The sequence below is a fragment of the Ochotona curzoniae genome, unplaced genomic scaffold, assembly GCF_017591425.1.
Source record: "Ochotona curzoniae isolate NIBS_2020 unplaced genomic scaffold, NIBS_Ocur_1.0 patch198, whole genome shotgun sequence".
In the NCBI taxonomy this organism is placed as follows: domain Eukaryota; kingdom Metazoa; phylum Chordata; class Mammalia; order Lagomorpha; family Ochotonidae; genus Ochotona; species Ochotona curzoniae.
The window spans coordinates 9,999-37,072 of NW_024466748.1; the positions used below are offsets into that span (position 1 = coordinate 9,999).

The 27,074-nt window shown below is 40.7% G+C and overlaps 1 protein-coding gene across 2 annotated transcripts; it reads left to right on the plus strand.

The window, feature by feature from the left end:
- Window positions 1-28: 28 nt before the first annotated feature.
- LOC121166673 (F-box only protein 28) lies at window positions 29-27,074 on the plus strand. 2 transcript variants are annotated; one of them, XM_040995921.1, is made up of 5 exons: window positions 36-308; window positions 11,959-12,068; window positions 14,433-14,571; window positions 20,337-20,532; window positions 22,674-27,074. In XM_040995921.1, exons 1-5 carry the CDS (start codon window positions 42-44, stop codon window positions 23,066-23,068), a joined length of 1,107 nt encoding a protein of 368 aa, XP_040851855.1. In that variant the 5' UTR covers window positions 36-41; the 3' UTR covers window positions 23,069-27,074. The 2 variants fall into 2 exon arrangements, with proteins under 2 accessions (XP_040851856.1, XP_040851855.1); XM_040995922.1 differs by lacking the exon at window positions 20,337-20,532 and having other exon boundaries at window positions 29-308.

Here is a 27,074-nt window from a genome sequence, read left to right on the forward strand (position 1 = left end):
CCTGTTCCCCTTGCAGTGGGGGAAGGAATCAAACTCCCAAGATGGCGGCAGCGTCGGAGGAGAGGATGGCTGAGGAAGGAGGCGGCGGCCACAGCGACGGTGGCTCCTCTTCGGCCCCGGGCTGTGTCCAACGACAGCCCCCACCGGCGCCGTCCCAGACCCCGCAGCCGGGGTCCCAGGTGTCCCCAGTGCCGGCGCTGGCTCCTGACCAGCTGCCTCAAAACAACACGCTGGTGGCGCTGCCCATCGTAGCCATCGAGAACATCCTCAGCTTTATGTCTTACGACGAAATTAGCCAGCTCCGCCTGGTGAGGCCCCCGTGGGTCCCCTCCGCCATTTCCCCGGGGCTGGGGGAAAGGAGCGCGTTCCCCAGGGAGAGCACCCCCGCGAGCCCCAGCCGGTGCCGGATCCCGGGGTGCGCACCCCTCCCGCCCAAATCTGTCCCTCAGCGACGGTCTGCGGGAGTGGGCTGGGCCCCCCGGGGGGCGGCTTCCCGAGGTCACTTGGCCCTAGGCTGGCTTCTGGCCACCCGCCCCGAAGTGAGCAGAGTTGGGTTGCCCGGTGTGCCCAGCTGACAGCGCGTCCCGCAGGGGGTCTTTGCCTGCCCTTTTGTATTTATACAGCCGCTTCCCAGTCCGCGGTTGGGGGTAGAGGGGAGAGAACTCAGAAGTAGGCAGATAATCTCGACCAGGTTTGGTTTCTCTTGCAAGAATAGCGTATTGTTTTCCCAACCACCCAAGTTCCCTTGTTGGAGAAAAGTAAGATCGGGCAGTTCTCCCAAATTCCGGTTCTGAAGAATCCAACCCCAGGGCTCTGGTTGACCACTAAAGGAGATCCCTTAGCAAATGCCCATCCCGGTTTGGCTCCATCCGTGCCCCGTTCTTATTGAAGCAACTTGCCTCTTCAAGGGTTCTCTTCCCCCTCCCCACTTGTCCTCTCGCAATTAAAAGTCACTAACTAGTGATTGACACCCACTAACTAGCTTGGAGGGGGTTGTACCTTAAAATCACGTAGGTTGAATCCATGGTTTTTTTTAAACTTATAAATTTGCCGTTGGGATGGTACTGCATGCCAGTGATGTATCTGAAGCTTTGATGAAATGTCATAGTTCAGCCAGATATTTCACTGCCATTCCGAGCATTTATCTTGAAGTGGTAAGCGGACTGAGAGAAATGGACGTTGTGAAGTGATTGCGAACCGAGTCTGTAGAGGCTAGATCGGCACTCCAGATTGTTTTTGAAAGGACAAAGACATATTTCTGAATGTGCTGTGTATAGCATTTTCTTATTCATCAATATGCCATATTTTAGTCTTGCACCTCTAGCTTAGATTATATTGTGTTTTTTAAAAGGAATGAATATTTATTTTTAGAAGAAAAAGTTGTAAATATCATTTTACATGCATAGATTTTTTTTTTCCTTGTCACCATAACGTTTCAACAGTCTATAGGATGGGCTGAAAATAGATATTTCAAAAATTTCCCTGATTTTTCCAGAGGGTCTCATATGGAATCTTAAATAGTCCTTACAATTTTTGCAGAGAATGGTGTTTGATCTGAATTCCTGCTGTACGTTCACGGACTGGAAGTTGGGCCTAGCATGATTGAAATGAGCCATTCAGCCAAACAATGGCTTTGTAAAGCTTGGAATCTTCAGTTATGCTTTATAAATGCTGTGGGCAGTTGTGAAGGTTTCTTTGGTTGTCTTTTTACCTTTTTTAAAATAAAGCATTATTAAAGGGGAGAAACTATTTTGTACAAGGAGACAACTAAAACACATTGCCTAATTTATTTGTAAATGACATCCCTTTCAGTAACAAGTGAGATAGTGTATGCATGCTTAATCTTTAAGCAGTTGGCTCTTCTGACCTTTTTAAGTTATCTTTAAGGTTATACCTTCACACACAGATTTTTTTTGGAATTCACTATGTCACCACCATCACTCCTCCCTTCCCCACCCCCCAAAGAGCTTATGCAATGTTACATTTGCAAATGCAGTTTTCTGCTAAGGGGGAACTATTGTCTTATTCCTTTCTTTACTGAGGTTTTAATAGGTAATTTTTAATTTTAAATAGGGTAAATGGATAATCTCCTGTGGGGTTTTGGAAGTGCCTGGTTTGTAAATTCCAAGGTTTGGCGTCAAAAGGTACAATTCCGTCAAAAGGTACAATTCCGGTAACATTAGAGAAGAAAGGTATTCTTTCCTGCCACTAGATGTCAGCGTAAATTTAATTATGATCGTTTCTAGGCTTGGCAGTCAAGAGACGGGAGCTCTGATAGGTGCTTAATCCGTTTTTCAGTTGAAGTGACTATACCTAAAAAATTGATAACCAAAAAAAAAAAAATTCAGGAAACTTTAGTATATGTGCTACTACCTGGTGTATAAAGTTCCTTCCTTTGTAAGATAAAGGAGTTAGACTGGGTATGCTTGAATGTTATCTGAGATTAGAATAGCTGACGTGAAGCTAAATGTCACCTGTTTGGCAGGTGGTGAGCTAGTCTGTATATTGTTATGTGTTGTTCAGTTATTTTTTTTGTTTCCAGTTTACCTGCTTCTTTAGGACTTCAGCTGTAACTGTTGTTAGCACCTAATTTATAGACAGGCTCATAATCCATGTATTTATTAGTTTGGTATTTTCTTTAGAAGATTTGCTCTAAGCTGAAATTGCTGTAATATTTTTAGATATTTGTACGGGCTAGTTCATAATTTTTTTCTTGAATATTGCTCCAAGAATATCCCCAGAGCTTAGAAAGCACTGGTTATACAGAAATGGTTTGAAGTGCTCCTGTATATTTAGTTACTTGGATGAGCACAATTTTTTTAAAGATTTACTTATTTTTAATTGAAGAGTCAGATATACAGAGAGCCGAGGAGAGACAGAGAGGAAGATCTTCCATCCAATGATTCCCGATGATTCACTCCCCAAGTAGCTGCAAGGCTGGAGTTGCACTGATCCAAAGAGACCTTCTTCCAGGTCTCCAATATGGGTGCAGGGTCCTAAGTCCTTGGGCTGTCCTCAACTGCTTTCCAGAAACACAAGCTGGAAGCGGGATGAGAAGGGCCGCTGAGATTAGAACCAATGCCCATATATGATCCCAGGGTGTGCAAGGTGAGGACTATAGATGCTAGGCTGCCATGCCAGGCCACCCCATGAAGATTTTTTTGATTGACAAGCAAACAAACTTCTGAAAGGAGCCAGTCAGGATTGCAAGGTGGACACCTAGTTTTCCTTCAGAATCCTCGCAAACTTGCCCTTGTTTGGGAAGAAGAATGAGCAGGAATTGTCGTGGTAGGGGAAAATTCTGGAGAAGCTTTCTCGGGCATTTTTTTGCCAGCAAGCTGGGGGTTTCATTGCTCTTTAGCCCTCCAGAGAGTCCATAAATAAAAAGCCTTGAACTTCTCCAAAAACTGTTGTTGGGGCCTGGCACAATGGCTTAATGACTGAATCCTCACTTTGCAAGCACTGGGATTCCATATGTCCCAGCTGATCCTGTTCTCTGCATGTGGCCTGGGAAAGCAGTGGAGGATGGCTGAAAGTCTTGGGACCCTGCACACATGTGACAGACCTGGAAGAAGCGCCTGGCTTTTCCCAGGCCACAAGCAAGGAGCTGGATGGGAAGTGGAGCTGGCTGAGATATAGCTCACTATGCCACTATGTGGGTTTTTTTTTTTTTAAGATTTATTTATTTTTATTAGAAAGGAGAGAGGAGAGACAGAGAAGATCTTCTGTCCACTGATTCACTCCCAAGTAGCTGCAACAGCCAGAGCTGAAATGATCCAAAGCCAGACGCCAGGAGCTTCTTCCCGACCTCCCACATGGGTGCAGGGTCCCAAGGTTTTGGGCCGTCCTCTACTGCTTTCCCAGGCCACAGGCAGGGAGCTGGATGGGAAGTGGAGCTGCTGGAATTAGAACCGGCTTCCAGATGGGATCCCTGCAGGTGCAAGAGGAGAACAGCCATTGATTCTGCTTTTTCTTCAGGATATTAATACCACTTTTTAAAAATTTCCACTGAAAGCTTGGCTCATATCTGCAGCTTATCTGGGCACACCAGTTTTGGCATCCATCAAAGTATGTTGAGCTTCAGTTTTCTGGTCAGAATTGTGTAAGCTAAAGAAGTTGAAAGATCTCGTATTCACTGTTGTTTCTGATCCTCTCCGGTTAGAACAACAACAATGATACTGATGTGAATGTTGTACAGAGGGCTTCATCTTTAACATTCTCTTCTGTTCCTTATTTGAAATCAGTTATCCATTTGTAAACTGCTGATATCTTCGCTTACAAAATATATCAGTCAAGACTGTCAGGTATTGTCCCCAGAATCTTAGTTATTGGGAAGAAGTTATAATGTTTTGGCTCTTAGGGGAAGTTCATCCTTCCTGTTGATCTGAGCGTCAGTGAGGGGTCCTCATGGAGCCCCTTCTACAGCGTCATCATAACAGAGTGTATTTACCCAAGGATTTCATCAGACAAGGCAGGTTTTATCCAGCTAGTCAAGGTGGAAGAACAGTTCCTGGAGTAGCAGTGACATAACACAATGAAGTAACTAGAGAAGGGTGATTTAGAGGGATTAAGGTGAGCTTGAATTGGGGAATACAAAGGTATAAATTTGTTGGTTAAACTCCTCCTTACCACTCCAGTTCTGTAGACCAGTGCAGAAAAGCTACATGAGAACCTGCAGAGCGTACGGTTTCTGGTGAGGAGAACAGATAATGACATTGAAAATGAAAGTTTTTCATTTCTTACCATTGTTGTTTTGTAAAAGAAACCAGATCTCCATATACCTTGATAAACTCTTGGTTGTGTCAATTCTTACAATATTGAAAAAGATCTTATATTAAAAGGATGGCCTATGCATATGGTTCTAATTTCATGGTTTTTTGAGACTGGGAGCATGTGATAATCTTTGATGGAGATTATCTCTTACTACCCACTTTCTAGTGTCTTGCACTTAAAATTGAGTGCAGCAAACATTTAGCTTTATATTTTCCCAAACATCTTGGGACTTTGCAGACACTTTTTCCCTCCTATGTCTGTACCTTCACGATAAACGTGAAGCATTAGCGACTCTTCCCTGAACTTAGAATTTCAAGTCTCTTTTGTATCATCGTGTCACTTATACTCAAATTATTTTTGTTAGAAACCTGTTTTTGTACTCAATTTAAATCTTTTCATCAAGAATCTTTTTGGCCTTAGAACTATATAATAAGTATTCAACCTTGGTTGAATAAATGAAGTATTTCTTAAAACATTTCACTGCTTGGACTAAACTGTGAGAAATTATGCCACTGAAATAAAAGTGTTTTCTATGTAAATTATATAAGAGTAGGAAAATCTGTCACTAATCCTCCGAGATATTAGCAGTTTTTTCTCTTTTAGTTTATCCCAGATTATGTTTAACATTTTGCAAAAATGTCTTAAGAAAATGAGTGACTTAAACTTGTGAGAATAAATATTGATAAGGTGACCTGAACCTTGTGTGGCATTTACAGAATAGCCACGTAAAGTAGCGCAGGAAGCTGCTGTTTCTGTGCGTCTCAGCTCCTCTGTAAAGCAGACTAGGAATGCAGGTCATCCCCCCCCAAAAGTTATTCTTCCTTTCTCCTTTTTTTCATCTATCACTAACTTTTTGCACATTTGCTTTATCCCATTGATTTGCATGATTGTTTTCCCTAATTTCTTTGTGTTTGCATGTACAGAGGTATCTCATCAGTATATTCCACTAAACCGTTTGAAAGTTGACTAACACGATAAAAATTTAACAATTTAAGACTACTTTATCCCTTAATACTTAATATAATCACAGTATCATCACTTCCAGGACATTTAATGTTGTAGTTTATAGTCAGATTTCTCAGTTGCCCCCAAAATGTTCTCATATAAAGCTCTTTTGGGAGGGGTGTGTGTGTCACTGTATCTAATTAAGGGTTGGACTTCTTAATCTACAACTGAACCCTGCTATTTTTTTTTTTCTTTCATAACATTCAATTTTTGGAGATCCATGCCAGAGATGTTTGTAAAATGTCCTATAATTTAGACTTAGATGTTTTTTCGCTTTGAACTTGGAAAAGACAATAGGAAGATGATGATAAGTGGTATGATGAAAACTCTTACGTCCTTGAAATTCTTGAAGATGGCTTACTTTCCATTCTGCTGTCAGCACTTTTTGTAGAAACAAAACACTGGTTAAAACTAATCAACTCAAAATGATTGGTTTAAACATCTCATTTCATGTTGCTGCGGATCACTTCCTCATTTGTTCATTTATTTATTTATACTTTATGGCACAGGTCCATAGGCTCTGGGATTTCCCCTCCCCCAGATCACTAATTTAAAAAGGCAGAAATTAGAAGACCTGGATCTAGAATTTCACTTCTATCTCTTAAAAATTGGATGCCTTTGGACAAATCATATAAATTTTTTTAAATCTCAGCTTTCTCATTGTGCAAAGAAAGGAGAGGTTTCTCGTGTTTTTAAGTTCCTTTCAGGTCACAGGTCTCACAAGTGGTGTGACCTTTAATTACAGCTTTGACTTGTGTGGAGAACAATATTGAGTTCTCAATTCATTTGATAACTGCAGAGTGCCAAAGAATGTATCTGACAAATTGGATTTTATTGCAATGTTTCCTTGATCCTAAGGTATAAAGTTTTTTTTTAAAAGATTTATTTATTTTTATTACAAAGCCAGATATACAGAGAGGAGGAGAGAAAGAGAGGAAGATCCTCCGTCCGATGATTAACTCCCCAAGTGACTACAACAGCCAGTGCTGCGCCAGTCTGAAACCAGGATCCAGGATCCAGGAACCTCCTCCAGATCTCCCACACGGGTGCAGGGTCCCAAAGCATTGGGCTGTAATGGACTGCCTTCCCAGGCCACAAGCGGGGAGCTGGATGGGAAGTGGAGCTGACAGGATTAGAACCAGCGTCCATATGGGATCCCTGCTTTCAAGGCGAGGACTTTAGCCGCTAGGCCACACCGCCGGCCCAAAGGCTTTATTTTTTAAGGCTCTTATTTCTAAAGTTATAGCATTTTGTTGAAGAATTATTTTCTTTTATTTGAAAGGCAGAGTTACAGAGAGAAATCTTCCATCTGCTGGTTTACCCCAGATGGCCACAACAGCCCTAACTGAGCCAATCCAAAGCAAGGAGCAAGGAGCTTCTTTTGGGTCTCCCATGTGGGTGCATGGACCCAGGGACTTGAGCCATCCTCTCTGCTCCTTTCCTAGGCCTTAAACAGGGAGCTGGATGGGAAGTGGAGCAGCCAGGACCTCACCTGATGTCCACATAGGATGCTGGTGCTGTAGGTGGAGGCTTTCTCTTACTATGCCATGGCACCAGCCCTTAAACCATTTTTATATTTTGACATTTTTTTAAATGAAATTTTTTTTTACCGACTCCTCATGTATATTATAGCAGTGCTGCTTTCCTCCCCTCCCCTCAAAACTGTGTTTATTAAGGTGATAAAACATCCAAAATCTCTACCATATCTTAAACAAAATTGAAGAAATCCAGAATACTATATCCCAAAGTAGCTAAGCATCTGAGGGGGAAAAAAATTGTTTTCAGCTGTTAGGTGCCATATATTCTAAGTTTATTCCAGTACCATATGTTTAAAAAAATATCCACTTTATAGTCAAGATTTGATATTAAGGGTTAGATTTAACAACTGAAATCACAGATTTCTCATTGTACAGCATGTGTCCTGCAATGCTAAGAATGACTGCAGTGGGCACGGGCACTGCTGGCACTGTGATACAGCTGATTAAGCTGCTCCTTCAGGTCTGTCATGTGGGTGCAGGGGCAGGGCCTGGAGCTATGCTCTGCTGCTTTTCCCATGGCACATGGCACATGCAGGGAGCTACTGGAGCATGGGCAGAAGCTTAGCCTGCTATGCACAGTGCTGGCCTCCGAGTTGTTGTTATTATTATTATTATTATTCCATTTTCCTACAAACTTTTAATTATTTTATTTGGGAGACAAAGAGAGTCCTTTCTTCATTCCCCAAAGACTCGAGTTCCAGGAACTTGATCCTGGCCTCCCATTTGGGTGGGACCCAGATAGTTCGCTGTCACTGCTCCCTCTGAGGGTGCTCATTCGCAGGAAGCAGGATTGCGTGCAGAAGCAGGACGCACACGTGGGCACTCCCAGAACAGGATTCCAGTGTCCCAGATGGCAACTTCACTACTTCACAGACACCTGCCTCACAGCCTGGGGAGATATCATCCCTTCTGCCTTTGCTCACATAACTGATTCTCTTCAGAAATGTTTGGTTTCTGGTGGTTTCTTCACTCCCAGCTTTGCCTTCATACAGACCAGCATCTCCACTTCAGCAGCCCTCTTAGGATTCCTCCTTCAAACTTTAATTCACATCTTTTACCATGTCGTGTCTTCCTTAATTGGTCTTATCTAATTGTTCATATTCTCGGCTTCCATACAGTACTTCTGCACGGCTGTTAGTTGGCACTCATATTCGGTTGTTTCTAGGTGATTAAAATCCCCACACCCAGCTCTCCACCTTTGTTCTCTTGGCTGCCTGACTGCCGCCTACCACCTCAGGTCCCTCCCTGTACTCCTGGGAAGGGCCTGCTGCAGTCTGCTCTAGTCTGCTGCTGCAGCATTGCCACATAGCTGAAGCTGACATCGCAACATGAATAAATCAACTTGCAAACTGACCAGAAAGAGCTTGACAGCCTTGTAAATCCCTGTGAGCCCCAGTGACTCACATGATGTTGCCCAAGTACATTGTGTAACAGGTGGTAACATCTCGAGAATCCCTGAAACCAGATTTTCTCTTGATCTTCCTGATGCTTCTCTGCGATTTATTTTTTAAAGTAGTTGGTGTTAAAAGCATCTTAAGGAACAGGAAGAAAGAAAGGACATCAAGTTCCATCTGTTTTTGATAGAGAGCTAAACTTAAAATTATCAGCAAGGGTGCAGTCTACAGAAACAAGTATTTTTCTAAAAGGTTAAAAGTTACCTCAGTCTTTAAGTGTGTGTATATTTAGTGGGTGTGTATATTTAACAGCTAGTTCCAATCCGCTGGCTTACTCCCCAGATGCCCACAACAGCTAGAACTGAACCAAGAACTCCAGGATCCAGCTACTTAACCATGCCCCACTGTACGCAGGGTCTCCATCAGCAGGAAGCTGTATTGAATTGGGACTCAAACCCAGTATGAATGCAGACATTCTAATAGCTAGGAAAAATGCCTGCCTCCAGTTTTTTTCTCAAACAGCTAACTATCCATCTGATTACTTTATACATCAAGTAGAGGCTTTCATTTACTCTTAGTTATTTATTTGAAGACTGGTGCTGTGGCACAATGGGTTAAGCTGCTACTGACAGTAATGGCATGCCATGTGATGCTGGTTCAATTCCCAGCTGCTTCACTTTACTGTGCTGGGAAAGCAGCAGAAAATGGTTTAAATACTTGGGACCCTGCCACCTGCATAGGAGATCTGGACTTCTGTCAAGTCTAGCCCCAGCTTTTGTGGCCATGTGGGGAGTAAACCAGCAGATGGAAGATCTCTCCCTCTCTCCCTAACTTTGCCTTTCAACTATATACATACATCTTCTTTAAAAGTAAAGATGTATGTATGTATTTCAAAGAGTTAATGATGATTTGCTGGTTCACCCCCGTAGTTGACTGCAATGGCCAGGCTGAAGCCAGGAGCCAAAAGCTTCTTCCAGGTCTCCCAAATGGGTGCAGTGACCCAAGCACTTGGATCATCACCACTTCTCAGTTGCACTAGCAAGGAGCTGGATCAAAAGCGGAGCAGCTGGGGTTCCAACTTACACATATATGGGATTCTGGTGTTTCAGGTAGGCTTCACCCACTATGCCACAGCACTAGCTGATAGTTTTTTGGGTTTTTTTCCAAAGGATTGTTTTTTTTTTTCAAAGATTTGTTTATTTTTATTGGAAAGGCAAATATACACAGAGAAGGAGAGACAAAGAGGAAGATCTTCCGTCCGATGGTTCACTCCCTTAGTGGCCACAACGGCTGGAGTTGAGCCAATCCGAAGCCAGGAACCCTTCCGGTCTCCCACGCGGGTGCAGGGTCCCAGTGCATTGGGCCGTCCTCAACTGCCTTCCCAGGCCACAGACAGGGAGCTGGATGGGAAGTGGAGCTGTCGGGATTAGAACCAGCACCCATATAGGATCCTGGCACATTCAAGGCAAGGACTTTAGCCGGTACGCCACTGTGCCAGGCCCCTAAGAACTCACTTTCAAAGTAACTAACTGGAATCCCACAAAAAATAAACCTTAATCCCAGTGACCTCACTACTGCCAGTTGGTCTCTTGCATTGCCACACTGAGGAGTAAGATTCTAACACGTGAGCCCTGGGGGGAAACACATGTAAACCATATCCAAACCATGGCATTTGATATTTTTTAAATTTCAACTCATTTTGCCAAAATTTTTTGTTCCTGCATGCTCAAGAAAAAGATACCGAGTTTGATTAACAGTAAACAAATCAATTAATAAATAAAAATTTAGGGGAAAGGTGTTGTCCTTGCAGCTGGGATATTCACAACCCATGTTAGCATACCAGAGTTTAGGTCCCCAGCTCCAATTCCAGTTTCAACTTCTCAATGCACACCAGGGATTAGCGTGTGATGGCTCAAGTGATTGTATCCCTGCTGCCCGAATTCAGTCCTTGGCTTCCAGGCATTTCCTGGCTCAGCATTTGGATTGTAAACCAGCAGATAACAGCTGTATCTCTGCCTTATAAGATGATAGGAGGCCCAGCGCGATAGCCTAGTGGTGGAAATCCTCACCTTGCATGTGCTGGGATCCCGTATGGTTGACAGTTGTGTCCTGGCAGCCCCACTTCCCATCCAGCTCCCTGCTTATGGCCTGGGATAGCAGTTAAGGATGGCCCAAAGCCTTGGGACCCTGCATCCACGTTGGAGGCGTGACTCTCCTGCCTCCTGGCTTCAGACCGGCTCAGCTCCAGCCATTGTGACTACTTGGGGAGTGAAATAGTGTATGGAAGATCTTCCTCTGTCTCTCTTCCTCTCTGTATATCTAACTTTCCAATAAAAAGTACATCTTTTTTAAAAAAGGAAGATGATAGATTATCTTTAAAAAATATAATAAATAGAACTAAGTTTTCAAGTTAGTACATAGATAAAATTTATTTAAATCTTTTCTGTAACACTATAGAGTTTACCAAGTTGTTTAGCAAGTATTATTTATTCTTAATGATTTCTCTGTGACTTTGTTATCCACACAGGTACATAATTCAGGCTTTCAAATGGTAGCTGACTTTTACAAGAATGCTTACAGATTAAACTCAAATTTAGGCAATCTGACTTCTAATCCTGAGGCATTCACATTCTGCTGCACAAGTTAGTGTTTGGAGGGTGTAATGGTATCTAGCATAAAGGCCTTGACCATCATAGGATATAAAACTCAAGTACATCACTAGAAGTAAGATTGTCATTTTGATAACAGATTATATAAACATTTTAAGAGGTTAGTCTCAAGTTGAATATAAATACCCCAGTTTTATTATCGCAGCCTATATGTTTGTATATATATGTGTGTATATACACACTAGAATAGTTATTTGTTTTGAACTATTAAAAATCTGCAAGTTGCTTGTTTCACTGGTTTAAGCATTGTGATCTCTGACTGTAATAGTAGTTTTACATTCAGAATATCCAATAAGCACCTAAAGTAAATTTTATCCACACATAATACTGATTTCTTCATGAGATGCCAAGTAAATTTCTTTACCACACATAATATGAACTTCTTGCTGATGCCATAGAAGTTATGTGGTATGAGGGATTCATCCATGAATCCTGATTTTAAAATTCAGACAACAGAGAGACCAAAGCAGCCAACTAAGGAACAATATAGTCACAGAGAACATTCAGCCATCAGTTTTTCTTTACGTTAATTGTTATTAATTTAGTTACTGATTTTTGTCTTCTTTTCTCTTCTTACAGGTTTGTAAAAGAATGGACTTGGTCTGTCAGAGAATGTTGAATCAGGGATTTCTGAAAGTGGAGAGGTACCACAATCTATGTCAGAAACAAGTTAAAGCACAACTCCCAAGGTAAACTATGACTAATTTAGTAAGGGATTTTACTTCTAACCTTATTTTTTTTCAATCTCAAGATTTACATGTTGAGTGATTTCCACGTTTTTGCAGCAAAGGACTCATAGATCATAGTTAGAGATTTCTATTGTGATTTGCAAACTCTGTCCATTTCTGTTTAGTATTTTACTAGAGGTTCTAGTAGGACAGTTAAGAGCAAGAAAATGAAGTTAAAGGCATCCAAGTGGGATAAAGAGGAAAAACTTTTTCTAGATGATATGATCTTACATATGAAAAATACACTAAATAATTGTTAGAGCTTATTCATTAATAGGTTTAGCATTCTAAACACTAGCAGTGAGCAATAAAAAATGAGTTAAAGTATAATTCTATTTACAGTAGTATCAAAAAATAAAGTACTTGCTAATGAATATGATGTGAGTATAAGACTTTACACTGAACACTATAAAACATTGTTGAAAAGATTAAAAACTTAAGACTAGTCCATGTTCATGGGTTAGAAGACTTCCTAGTGATGTATCAGTACTCCCCAGATTGGCTCCACATTCAGAATCTCAGCTCTTTTTATTGCAGAACTTGAGAAGTTTATAGTAAAATTTTTTGGAAAGAGACTCAAAACAGTCTTGAAAAAGAACAATAATGTTGGAGGACTCATATTTCCCAATAATCAATGGTATGTATGGTAGCCATTTAAGGATAGACATAGTTCAGTGAAACAGAATTTAGAGTTCAGAAAATAAGCCTTCATCTCTTCCATTGGTTTTCAGCAAGCAAGCCAGAGAGGCCAGTGTTGTGACGCAGTAGGTTAAGGTCACCTACAGCATTAGCATCCCAGAGAAGATCTGAGTCCTGGCTGCCCCACTTCCTGTCCATCTCCCTGCTGATGCACCTAACAAAACAGCAAAGGATAACCCAAGTGCTTAGGCCCCCGCCACCAGTAAGGGAGACCTGCGTGGAGTTGCAGGCTGTTGGCTTAAAACTGGCCAGCCAGCTGTTTGCTACCATTTGCAGAGTATCAAGAGACAAAAGATATTTCTGTCTCTCTCCCCATCTCTCTCTCTATATATATTAATCTGCCTTTCAACTAAATGTTTTAGAAATAAAAAGAAACATGTTACAAAATAAATGACCCTTGAAAACTGTGCTAAGTGAAAGAAGCCAGACACAAAATGCCATGTACTGTATGATTTCGTTCTTCTAAAATGTTCTGGAAAGGCAAATCCATAGATGCAAAAATAACTTAGTAATTGCTAGGGGCTGAAAGAATGGGAGGGGAGGGATTTATGGTTATAGCATTTCTGTGGTAATAAAAATGTTCTTATATTGGATAATTCTGATGGCTGTAGGATTCTGAATAAATTGAACTCCATTAGATTATGTAGTTTAAAATAATTATATTTGAAGTGTTTTTTAAAGATATATTTATTTTTATTTGAAAGGCATAGAGAGAGAGGAGATAACCTCTGTTTGCTGGTTTACGCCCCAAATGGTGACAATGGTCAAAGCTGGGCCAGTTTAAAGCCAGAAGCCAGGAACTTCTTCCAGGTCATAAACAGGGAGCTGGATTGGAAGTGGAGCCACCAGGACCTGAACTGATACCCATATGGGATAAGGGTGTTGCATGCAAAGGCCTAGCAGGCTATACAACAGTGCAGGCCCCTTGACTTCCTAACAAAACTATTTTAAGTTTCAAAGAGCTAAATTTTATGACCAAAAACAAATGTTTTAGTACACATTCATATGTAATTCTTCATCTGGTTTTCTTAATAGCCATTAGACTTGACATAGTAAAAAATAAATAAATAAAAAGAAATTGTAGACTGTGGTGGTGGCTTAGCTGAAGAATCCTCATCTGTAGGTGCCAGCATCCCATATGGGTACCAATTATAGTCCCAGCTGTTCCACTTCTGATCAGCTCCCTGCTTATAGCTTCGGAAGGCAATGGAGAATGGCTCAAGTCCCTGGGCCCCAGCACCATGTGGGACATCTGGAAAAAGTTTTTGGCTCATGGCTTCAGATTGACTGTTGCAGCCATTTGGGAAGTGAGCCAGCAGGTGGAATAGCTCTCTGTCTCTCACTACTTCTCTCTGTAAATCTGCTTTTGCAGAGTAAATTTTTTTTTAATTTAGATCTTTAAAATGAACTTAATTTTTTCAACTGGTCTGTCAGCAAGTAGTAGTCTTTGGCAAGGATTTCTGGACACAGTGGTTCGTTTCTTCTTACAATTGAATTATGACCCCATCAAAGGTTCCTGTACTAACATGTAAAAGTACACTGTGCCATTAAGGCATTTTGATTGCTTAACATTGCGGCCCTCAGTGCTGCTTTAATGCTTGTGTTTTATTGTTATTGCCATTACAGGAGAGAGTCAGAAAGGAGAAATCACTCACTAGCTCGTCACGCAGACATCCTTGCTGCTGTCGAAACACGGCTGTCACTATTAAATATGACTTTCATGAAGTATGTGGATTCAAATCTTTGTTGCTTCATCCCAGGAAAGGTAAAATAGAATTGGATACCTACAACAGTTGGATTACCTTGGGTAGACCTGAAATTATAAACTTTTGATGTGCTTTTTGAAATGTTTGAATTATCTTGTGATTGAGTTTCTGTGAACGGGTTTGCTTTTACTTCAGCTCCTTAGAGAAGCTTGTTAAAAACACATACTCAAGTAAGAAACGTGTGCACCTTTGTATGTCAAGATGCTGAAGACAGAGCAGTAAACCAGATGAAGATGGGTCCTTTCTCATTTTCAGAGAGTACTTTCATGTGTGACTTCTTTTACTTGTCATCACTGCATGTGTGATTGATAGAACAGGATCACTGTGCCTGTTTCCGTGATAAGAAAACAGGCTTGAAGAACTGAATTGATTTGATAGAACTTCACTATCATTTCATGTCTCAACTGTCTTCTTAATCATTGCTTCACAATAATTTCTTCTTAATTTATTTTTTTCTCCTATAAACCTGCACTTCATTAGAAATTTTTTAAAAAGATAAATTTTGTTTTTGTTCATATAGAAATCCTGTCATACTTAGCTTCGACTGCTTCTGCAAAATGCCAACCTTCAGTTTCTTACCTAAAAAACAACATTACGTATACTCAGAATATTATATTTTATTGTTATGTTACTGGTACTTTTTATCTTACTGAAACTTAAACTGCTGCCTTAACAAAGCTTGCAGTATTTGTATTGTATTGTGACTGCTTTATACTTCTGAAACTTTCAGCCTCCTATTTTCACAAAATAATGAGGTATTTAATTTCCTCCTGCTAATAAGTCATTCTACAGCAGTTATCTTTAGTCTCACATATAAGCTAAATTTGTTGTATGGTTTCTGTGGCAGGTTTTGTTGTTTTCCCCTGATCTTGCTCCTGGGTTGTAGTTAAAACTTCAAGAGCTTTTATATTTTTTTTTAAGTGATGTAAAGATTTATTTATTGGGCCTGACAATGTCATCTAGTGGATAAATCCTCATCTTGCAAGCCAGGGTCCCGTAAGGATGCATGTGCTCATGTCCTGGCTGCGGCACTTCCCACCTAGCTCCCAAGCAGCTCAAAAGCAGTGGCCTGGGAAAGCAATAGGAGACGGCCCAAAGCCTTGGGATCCTGCACCCATGTGGGAGATCCATAAGAAGCTCCTAGCTTCAGATTGGCTCAGCTCCGGCGGCTGGGACCACTTTGGGTGGGGAGTGAACCAGCAGACAAGATGTTTCTCTCTGTAAATTTGCATTTCTAAGAATAAGACATAAATCTTTAAAAACAAAGATTAATACGGGGAAGGCTGAGAAATATTCTAGAAGTTAGCCTTTGAAGGAGTAAAATTTTTTGAAAAGCTTTATTTTTATTTAAGAGACAGATTTACAATGATAGAAGGACAGTTTTGATCCTCTGGCTCACGCTCCAAATGACCACAATAGCCAGAGCTGGGCTGGTTTTTAGCCAGGAGCCTGGAACTTCTGGTTCTCTTACATGTCTGCAGGGGCCCAAGGACTTGAGCCATCTTTTGCTGCTTTCTCAGGCATATTAGCAGGAATCTGAATCAGAAGTGGAGCAACCAGGAATCAAATGGGCACCCATATGGGATGCCAGCACTGCAGATGGATGCTTAACCTATTGTACCATGTGCTCAAGTGATAACTGAAGTGGCTAGATCATTGCCCCTTTTAACCTGAGCTGTGTTCTCAGCTGTGGCCTATTTCAAGCAAAGCTATTGCAGGCATCTGAGAGAAATGAACCAAAAGACTGGGAGCTTACCGTCTCTATTTTTCTTTATCTCTCTCTCTCTCTCTCTTTTTTTTATTTTTGTTTCTACTTCTAAAATAAACAAATTAGAGAAACAGTGAGGGATGAGGTTACTTATAAATATGTGTGTGCATGTGTACACATACATACATACACATACACACGCATACATGAAGATTATAAAGATTTATTTATTTGAAAAAGTTAGAGGAGAGTTGGAGAACATCTCCCATCTGCTGGATCACTCCCAAATGGCTGCAGTGGCCAGAGCTGGGCTGGTCCGAAGCCAGGAGCCAGGAGCTTTCAGATCTCCCAGATGGGTGCAGGGGCCAAACACTTGGGTTATCCTTTGCTGCTTTCCTAGGCACCTTAGTGAAGCAGAGCCCTATCATGAATGCCACCCCTGGTCCCAGGGCTCAATATTCTCATGGCTTTGTTTGCTAAAGTAATTTGTAGAAAATTGTTAAACCTACTCAGAAAATACACTATTATGAAGATTTCATAAATAGATACCTGAGGAAACAGAAAGATACTTTGCTTTCACATGTGTTTAGAACACAAAATAAAGAATATTTCACAGATTAGTTCATAGATATAATTCTGAGTATCAGCGATCCCTGTGGAATAATACATGGATCTGAAGTTCATTCTGAAAAGAACAAGGGCTATGGAAAGGAACTAATTTTACAATACATCTTTTTAAACCAACCTTAGAATACATTTCTGATAGATGATAATACTACAAACTAATAGCTGCCTTTCTTCCACCTGTCCATCCACATCATTCATTGCTCCATGCCACTCTCCTTCATCTAAATACCCTTCCTTCTCTCGTTTGCTGTTATTGGTTGAAATTCTTATTCCTCATTACTGTGTATTTAGACCTGCCCATTTCCCTCAAAGGAATCTTATCTCTGTTTTTATGCGAATAATTTGCTTGTACATTGGACTTATTATAGTCTGAGTATACTTTCAGTTTATGAGTGTTTCACAAGGTCATTATATTCTACTGGATAGGATCTGTATCATACTCATTCCCAGCCTGTTACATTAGTCATAAAACTGGGTGTGTTAGTCAGCTTTTTGTTACTATGATTAAATGCCCAAGGCAGCTAATTTTATAAAAAGAAAAGGTTTACTTAGCTTACAGTTTGGAGGTTCTTCTGCAAGGTCAGGCAGGCCCCACTGTCAGTGTCTCCTTAAGAAGAGCCATAGGATTCAGTTCATGACTTTCCCAAAGCCCTGCCTTTAAATGCCCCAATTTTGGCTTCTTATGACTAGTAACTTAAGAGTTAAGAGCCAGATGCTTCATTCTGGTCTCCCACATGGGTTTAGAGGCCCAAGGACTTGAGCCATCCTCTGCTGCTTTCCCAGTTCACAAGTGTGGAACTTGTTTGGAAATGGAGCAACAAGGACGAGAACCAGTGCCCATATGGGATGCTAGCACTAACAGGTGGAGTATTAGCATGCTGCACCACCACACTGGCTCCTATTCTTTTCTTAATTTTGTGTAAATACTATGTACTACTACTAGCTTTCATAAAAATTATTTGGAAATGTGTATTTTTAAAAATTCCTACTTATTTGTGTATGTGTATATATATGTATAGTGCCTTTGCTGTTACTCTGCCCACCTGAATGCCTTTTCCCCCAGATTACCAACTGACTGATTCCTCCTTATCATCCAGTCTTACTTAAATATGCCAGAAAAGCCATTCCCAACCACCTCTCTGTTGTTTTCTCTCTGCAGTAGAAATTATCATGTTTGCCTCCATTTTCCTCATGCACTGCTCTGTTTTACTCTTGTTTCACCTTCATGAGAATATGAACTTTCTATGCACATTTGCTGTTTTTTATCCCATTGCTCTGAAAAGTGACAAGTACATAGTAAGAAGTCAGTATTTGCATAATATCTTTTTAGATAGGATATACTTACATTTAATAAAATCCCAAAGAAAAGTTTTCCAAATTTTTTTTCCTTTAAAGCAAATATGCAAGAGGCCAGCATGATAGCTCAACTGGCTAATCCTCTGGCTTGCAGCACTTGCATCCCTTATAGACACCAGTTCATGACCTGGCTGCTCCCACCTGCTCCACTACTGATCCAGCTTTCTGCTTATGGCCTCAGAAAGCAGTGGAGAATGAGCCAAAGGTTTGAGACCCTGCACCCGCATTAGAGACCTGGAGGAAGCTACTGGCTCCTAGCTTCAGATTAGCTCAGCTCCAGCTGTTGCAGCCATTTGGGGAGTGAACCAGCAGGTGGAAGATTTTTGTCCTTCTCTCTGTAAATCTCTGTATATCTATATGCAGTACTTTTAGCATGAAATTCCAACTAGTTATTGAGGAAAATGTATTTTCTGCCAATATGAACTAACAATATAGTAGCAGCAGTGTCAGAAATGAGTATATAATTTACCACTAGTGCCTTGAATTCTGCCTTTGAGTCTTCTGTTCTGCAACTGCTCCCTTGGCAAGCCCAGTCCTGCTTAGGCTTTTCACTGTTGAAGCCTTGCCATCCTCCGCAATTTCTTTCCTGTGTTCCTTGATTTACTTGAAGGCAGAGTTATAGGGAGACAGAGAGCAAAAGATGGAAAAGTCTGTCATCCACTTGTTCACTCCCCAGAGGGCCCAGACAGCTAGGCCTGGATCAGGCTGAAGCCAAGAGCCTGGAACCCTAATCTAGGTCTTCCTTGTGCTTGGCAGCTGCCCAAGTACTTGGCATATTGACAGGGATTTGAACTGGAAGTGTTGCAGCTGGGACTTGAACCAACACTTATGGAAAGCTGGTATCACTGGCACTGGCTTACTTGCTATACCATAATGCCAGCCCCTTTCCAGCACTCCTGACTGTAACTACCTGCTGGCACGTGTCACCTGTGTGTCCCATGTCAGAATCAGCAGGCCTGCCCTGTTCCCAGAGTCTCAGGCTTACCACTATGAACAGTTTAATTGTGTTAACACTGATTAGCACACATCAAGCTAGAAAATACCACGGGCAATGAGTTTGTCCTGGTACCCTTCTGCGAGATTCAGTGTTTCTCTAGCCATGCTCAGTAGTCTGGGTAAAGCAGAAGAGACACTAGGTCATCGTTAAGATTGATCCAAAGTTGAAAACTAGCTGGACAAATGGAAGTCAGAAATACGAGATTCGAGGTTTTGGTGACACAGCATTGAAACAGAAGTTATTCAGAGTGGAATCTCTGCAGCTGTAAATTATATTGAAATCTATGCTTAAACCACAAGAGTTATTGATGATAATCTCATAAGAGCAAAAGCTGTAAGCATAAATGCTCAAAAAAGTTCAATTACTGTTCCAGCAAGAGAGTTAGGAGGCAGAATTGCAAAAATCTTGTTTGTTTTCCATGTATTTATGTATATGTTTTCCCATTATAGTTATTAAAAGGTATAAGGATTTTTGGCTACCTTTTGGTGATGCTAAGGGAAGTGGGGTATCATTCCAGTCCATAGCAGACCTCGAGGGGCCAGCATACCAGCACAGCAGTTAAGACGCAGCTAAGATACAGCTCACAAGCTTATTCAGGTTCAGGCTGCCCTGCTTCTGATCAGCTCCCTGGGAAGACAGCACTTGAATGGGCCCAACTGTGGGTGTCTGGCTCTCTCTCTCCTCTCTCACTCTTCCATTCAGATAAACATATAATAGATGGATGGATGGATGGATGGATGGATGGATGGATGGATAGATGGATAGATAAACAAACCTGAGGGCAGTGAAATCAGACTGAGTCCCTGGACTTGAGGAACAAATTGGGTCTGCAGGATTGGTGGGGTCTGGATTTGGGCAATCCTTCATTCTACCCTTGTGTTCATTCTTTTATAATTTATATGTCCCTCTCTGTCACTTGTATGTATATGTCTTTCTTGCTATGCTGTCATTTCTTTCAGGACGAGGCCTCTATTTTATTTATCTTGATTCCTTTACCCTAGCGCAATCACTTCTGCTAATTCAGTTGTTTTCTTTAAAAAAAAAAAATCTAAAGTGCTAATGACAATTTGTTTTAGGTGATTGATGAGATTTACCGTGTGTTGAGGTATGTCAATTCTACCAGAGCCCCTCAACGAGCCCATGAAGTACTGCAGGAATTAAGGGATATTTCTTCCATGGCAATGGAATACTTTGATGAAAAGATTGTCCCAATTCTAAAGAGGAAATTGCCAGGATCAGACGTGTCTGGAAGACTCATAGGCTCTCCTCCAGGTATCATTTGTTTATAGCATGCTCAGTATATAATAACCTTCATACACAGTTTGACAATTTGGATTGGGTTGGTTCCCCCGCCTTAGTTATAGACCTTGAACTTTTCTGTGTCAGCAAATATTTATAACATTTCTTTTAAGAATTTTTTTTTAATACTAACACTTCTTTTTTCATGTTTATTCATTTATCTAAAAGGTAGAAACAGAGCTCTCCCATCTGTTGGCTCACTCCCCAAAGCCAGCAAAGGCTGGGACTGAGCCAGCCCAAATGCAGGAGCCAAGGACTGGACAGGTCTCCCACATGGGTGGCAGGCACTCAGCCCCTTGGGCCATTGCTGCTGCCTCCCAAGGTGCATACCATCAGGAAGCTGGAACTGAGAGCACATCTGGGATGCAAACTCAAGCTCTACAGTAGTGGGCTGTGGACATGCTAAGCAGCATCTTAACACTTTAACTGTTGTACTAAACACATGCCCCAATAACTTTTAGTGATTGGACTACAGACCCTGGTTTGTATTTGTTATGCACAACTCTTTGCCTTTCAAATAAATAAATACTAAAACACATTATTGTAGGCAAGGAGAAATGTTTAAAGGCAATACTAAATTAAATGTCAATTATAGGGCCAGTGTTGTGGTGTACTAAGTTAAGGTGCTACATGTGATGTCAGCATCACATATCGGGTTACCAATTTAAGTTCCAGCTGATCCGCTTCAATCCAGCTCCCTTATAATTCACCTGGGAAAACAGTGGAAGCTCTCCAAATATTTTGACCCCTGCTACACACACGGGAGACCCAAAGGGAACTCTTGCCTTCTGGCTTTGGCCCAGCCTAGTCCTAACCAGTGGCAGCCATTTGAGGGGTAAATCAGAAGCTGAAAGATCTCTTTCTGTCTGATACTCTACCTTTCAAATAGTGTTTTTCCTTTCAGTGCCAATTGTGCACAGAATCTTAAGAAAGGTCAGGTTGATGTGACTGAGATGTCAGAAGAGATAAGAATTGATCTGAGCCTTGATGTGTGAGTGGAAGCTGGATAAGGTGAAGCGGAGGGAGGAAGAAGACAGTAGCCAGATTATCACGGCTAGGGAAGGCTAGCGGGGCTGGCTCATTCCTCAGAGAACCTTTGGGAGAGAGGGTTTTAAAATAGGCTGTTCATGCAAAACAGTGGTTTTGTATGTTCATATTTTATTCTGCTTCTGAATTTTCCTGTATTACCAGCATATTGTGTAGCAGGTCAAGCCACCGTTTTAACACAAGTACTGCCTATCAGAGCACTGGTTCAAGTCTCAGATGCTCCGCTTGCCATAACGTGCGTGGAAAAATAGAGGAAGGCTTAAGTTCCTGACCATCCATATAGTAGACCTAGATGGCATTCCTAGCTCTTGGCTTCAGCCTCACCCGGCCTGGGCTATCGTTGACATTTGGAGAATGAACCAACAGATGGAAGGTCTCTCTTTTTCTGTGTTGCTCTGCTTTTCAAATAGACAAATCTTGTTAAAAAAGAAAAAAATTTCCCTGGAGCTGGCATTGTACACACAGCAGATTGGTTTAAGCTGCTGTTGGCTGCTTGCTCGCAGTCCTGTCATCTCATAGTGGGTGCCAGTTAAGTGTCTGCTACTCCAATTATGAAACAGCTTCCTGCTAATGTGCCTGGCAAGTGGAAGCTGGCCCAAGTACTTGGCACCCTGCTACCTATATGGAAGACCAGGATGGAATTCCTGTCTCCTTGCCTGGGCCTGGCCCAACTTTGGCTGTTATGCCCATTTGGGAAGTGAACTATAGAAGCTCACTTTCTTTTTTTCCCCACATCCCCCCCTCCCCTAGTCAGTCTGCCTTTCAAGTAAAGAAATCTTCAGAGAGGAGGGAAGAAATGCTTCCTGATCATCATGTATGATGTAAGCCACTCTTACAGGGAATCCCCAGTTGGCTAAAGTTGAATTTTTTTTGCATATACATAAGTGTGGAATGAACTTATGATAATAGGTCTATACATATTCAAAATCTTGTGCTTGATTATATAGTACAAGATAAAGTAGTTGTTTTCTAATTCTACTTTTATTTTCTTACTAGGTCCTAAAAATGTTTTGTAATGTTTTAAATGATGATTGAGTAATTGATCTTATTAAATTGTGTCCCCCTAGTCCCAGGACCATCTGCAGCCCTGACTACAATGCAGCTCTTCTCTAAGCAAAACCCTTCCAGACAAGAGGTTACCAAACTCCAGCAGCAGGTTAAAACAAATGGTGCTGGCGTGACTGTTCTCAGGCGTGAAATTTCTGAGCTTCGCACCAAAGTGCAAGAACAACAGAAACAGCTTCAAGACCAAGACCAGAAACTGCTAGAGCAGACCCAGATCATAGGTGAACAGAATGCACGGCTGGCAGAGCTGGAACGCAAACTACGAGAAGTAATGGAAAGTGCAGTAGGAAACTCATCAGGGCCTGGGCAGAATGAGGAATCTCCTCGGAAACGAAAAAAGGCAGCAGAAGCCATAGACTCACTTAGGAAATCTAAACGTCTTCGGAATAGAAAGTAAATTGGAACACGGTTCTAATGCCAGAGGAACATGTAGCTTGGTAGCTTAAGCAGTTATGCATATCAGGACACTGAGCAATACAGTGTCCCTGAGGCTTCTAGGCTTTCAGAATACAACTTGAACTCTTAGGTTGGGACATTCTTTCCCGCTTCTCCTGGTTGAACTGATGCACAGAATCTTTTTATTTTGCAATAGATTTGTACTAACCAGACCTGTTCTATCATGTTTTGAGGAGTTAGCATTTTTTTTTTCTGTGCAGATAATGTTTAAGTTTATTTGTTTCTGCAAATATGCACATTACATAGGGATCTTAAACCCAGTCTTGATAGACAAGAAGTTAATTCAGAAAATGTCCTGTTCACTTGAAAGAAAAACCTTTTTAAATGGACACTATGTTGTTTAAAAAAAAAAAAAGTTGACTTTTTGTTATAAGTGACCTTCGTCTGGAACGTCTGAAAAGTAGTTAATGCTTTTTGGTATTGAACTAATGGGTAACTTCAGTGGACTTCCATAGTATTGACTGTAGAAGGAGCCTCTACAGTATCGACTATATATTTTTATAAACTACTGGCAAGGGACTTACCCAATTATTGCATACACGTTTTTAGTTCTCTTTTGGGGCCATGTCCAACATTTGCATGGATGGATGCATGCATTGCCTAGTCAACTCACTTCAAAAGCTCTTGCACTGGTATTGATCTTGAACCTCTCCACTCTTTAGAGCAGCATCTTAGTTCAAGGCTTAATATCTTACACCACAATAGCTTGCCTCTTTAGGCGGGGGATTATTAGTCCATTACCCTCCATTTTTATAACAAAAGACTATTAAAGCCCATTGCTTTTTCTGTCTGTAAGGTTCAGGTTCAGAAGCTAAGGCAGAACCCAAGATTCCAAGGCGCAGATCTTTGTCAGACCTCCAGGAGCGGATACTGATCCTCCCTCTCACTGCCTGCTCACTGATTAAACGGGATATGAGACCCAACATGTGGAATTCAGTGTAGCCTTTGAAGAAAATTGTACACAGCAAAGCATTTTGATCATTTAATTTATGGGGGATGACCTGAGGGGAAAGCTTTCTATTCATTTCAAGCTTTCCTATCCTATGACTTTAAAGCTTTAATTTTGTTTGCACTCCTGTTTTGAGCTTGTAACTGGAAAAGCATGTCTTGCACTGTTCAACGTTTCCGAGTGGTCACTTTAACAGCTCCCAAATGGTGTATAATGGGGTTTCTTCCCCAGTTGTATATTTTTAAGACCTCCAATTGTCACTGTCCTTGTTTTATTTTATGTGCTAAATTATGTAGTTATCTGGCTGTTAAGTTCTTTTAAACAACTGTTGCCTTGGGCTTCAGTTACATATGGTAAGTTTAGGTGTTAATATAGAAAGTCATCCCTTCCCAGGTGAATTTATTCAATAAAAGCACAAAATTATCAACGTTTTTTTTTTATCCGTCCAACATGACATGGTTTTGCATCCTTTAGGTTAATATTACCAAGCGAAACTTTTTCCTTTCCATTTTTAATATTATCCTTTCATAATATTGTCCTTAGATTTTGATCAATTCTATGTCTAACTTGGAAACTCCATTTAACAATGTAGTATGTTTTCAGTGAAAAACCATAAAGTAATACCCAAATGTTTCATGGTTTGTTGGGAAGGTAATTCTAAAATAAACAGTTTCCAAAAAATGTTTGTCAGCCCAGGTTATCCATAAAAGTCCCTGTCTGGAACTCGTTTTCTCAGCAGGTCTCATTTTTGTAATCATGGGATTTAGCCATATTATCGTGTCTTTGGAGGAGGCCTACTGGAATACTTATGGCCTTTAATATTCTGCTTTTCTGGAACTTTTTAAAGTATCAAAGTATATGTTTACAGGTGTACAATGTATGATCCTTATGCATCAAAGGGATATTAGCCTTGGGTTACTTATTGTTGATGAATTATTAACAATTTCCTGAATTTGTTTTCAACTACATCTAGCTACCCTAAATATATGTATAGTCTGTGACATTCATAATAAGCATTCACATCCAAATAAGCATTAGAAGGTAGATGCTCTCTTCCAAAATCCAGATTTCTACAGCATAAAGTTGAGTTGTATTTGTTAATACAGAAATATTCTGACAGGAGATAACACTACAATTAAGTCTTAAGATCACTTAGACTATCTAGCTAACATGACAGGATATTGTCCTACACTACTTAGTTGGATGCTTATTTGACAACTGTTAACACTTGCTTTTTGGATAGTGTAGTGATATTTAAGATTCAACAGATCAGGTTACCTGAATTAGCTAAAACTGACACATAATGTGAAAGTGTAAATTAGCGTCCAAACACAATCATCCTGCCTTTACATTGTTAATATTGTCTTGTCCTAGTATCACATTTCATGAAGTATTCCCATCAGCTTCCTTGGCTGCCTCTCAATGGGTCATCCCCACCTATAAGTTAATGATGGTACCACACTATCCACAAGGATAAAATGTGAAAGGCACATCAGAGAAAGGAAGAGCACTGGCCCCACTTCCTCGGGCCATCCCTGCTTCTCTCACATGGACTTGGCTGTCTTGCTTTTCACATAATCTGAAGTTTAGCTTCATAAACTCCTCTTTTGATGTAAAGAACCTGGGAATAATTGAGCAAACATGGATGTATTCAGAGCAGTCATACTCTTTGAAGACTCTTGGGGTGCCATCAGGTCTAAAAACCACCAGTTTTGGAAGCGAATTTTTTTGTAAAACATTTTTTTGGCATACTGAACTTTGCAGGGGCTTGCCTTAATCTCTAGTAGCTTCAAGATGTATGCGCTATTATACTGTATGTTAAAATGTTGAAATATTCTATGTAGCCCCAAAGATGGGTAAAACAGAGTATAAGTAATACCTAAATAAATAAGCTGAAAGGTGTCACTACAGCTGGATTTTTGAGAGAAAATGGACATAGAAAAATAGGCTATGTGTAATAAAAATAATGGCACCTTAAGATTGCACTATTTTATGCATTATTTTATATGCCATTTCATAGCCTGCACTTTAACCTCCAAAGAAACAATGTGTAATGTCCCACTTGTTCTTTGTTATTAATAAACTTTTTTCCAATGACAGGGCACTTAATTCTATTTTACTATACTGAATTTGTTTCTTGGAGGTGGATTCCTTTTTTGAGTTCTCTGTTTCCTTAGCCATAATATTTTGTAGGATCTGGGAACTCCTACTTTGTCTTTTTCCTATAGTATCTAATGTTAATTTAATGTAAATGTAAATCTCATACTTGGTGATCAGCACATTCTTCCATCCTGCTCTAGCAGTGAGTACCCATCTGTTAGACTTACTCAACTCTTTTAAAAATAAATGCTGTGAGTAATATGTGAAGCCAAGAATAAAAGGCACTGTGAAAGGAAACATCCCATATAATGCACTCTCATGGGAAGAGTAGACTGACATGAAACCCAGCTTGATACACTGTCCAATGCTTTCAACTTGTCTGAGTTCCTTTAGCACACAGAAGGTTACGTGAGTACTACTTAAATACAAACTTTTATGGTCTGCCATCTGCTGCACATTGTTTTTAACTGTTAATCTGCAAAATGAGACTAGCAATTAGTTGGCTGCAACTTACCATGGTCTTTTAATAACAGCATAGTTATTCATGGTGATAAATACAACAGGCTTAAGTAACGTTGGCCTTTTGCAGCTTCCTAAGAAATGTGGATCAATTCCTAGAGTTCTAATTAAGTCCAAATTTGTCCTGTTGTGTCTGAAGAGAACCATGCATACTGGTAACCTACTAGGTCCATTGCCATTGTGTACCGGTCCATATTCAGAGCTATCCTGAAAGCTTAGAAGTGTTTAAAATTCCTTCATGTGGTACCATGTCTGTGCAACAATAAATACTAGTTTACTTTCTGGAATTAGAACTGTTACAACCTAATCAATGATTGGAAAGTGAAAAACACCTCCCGGTCACACAACAGGGTACATAAATAAATGTGTTGTTACCAGT

Bases quoted from the DNA above. Each gene is read 5' to 3' on its own strand.
- LOC121166673 (XM_040995921.1), top strand. From the start codon at position 42: ATGGCGGCAGCGTCGGAGGAGAGGATGGCTGAGGAAGGAGGCGGCGGC. The intron at 14,572-20,336 runs GTAAAATAGAAT...AATTTGTTTTAG, and splicing joins GTTGCTTCATCCCAGGAAAG to GTGATTGATGAGATTTACCG. The intron at 20,533-22,673 runs GTATCATTTGTT...GTGTCCCCCTAG, and splicing joins ACTCATAGGCTCTCCTCCAG to TCCCAGGACCATCTGCAGCC.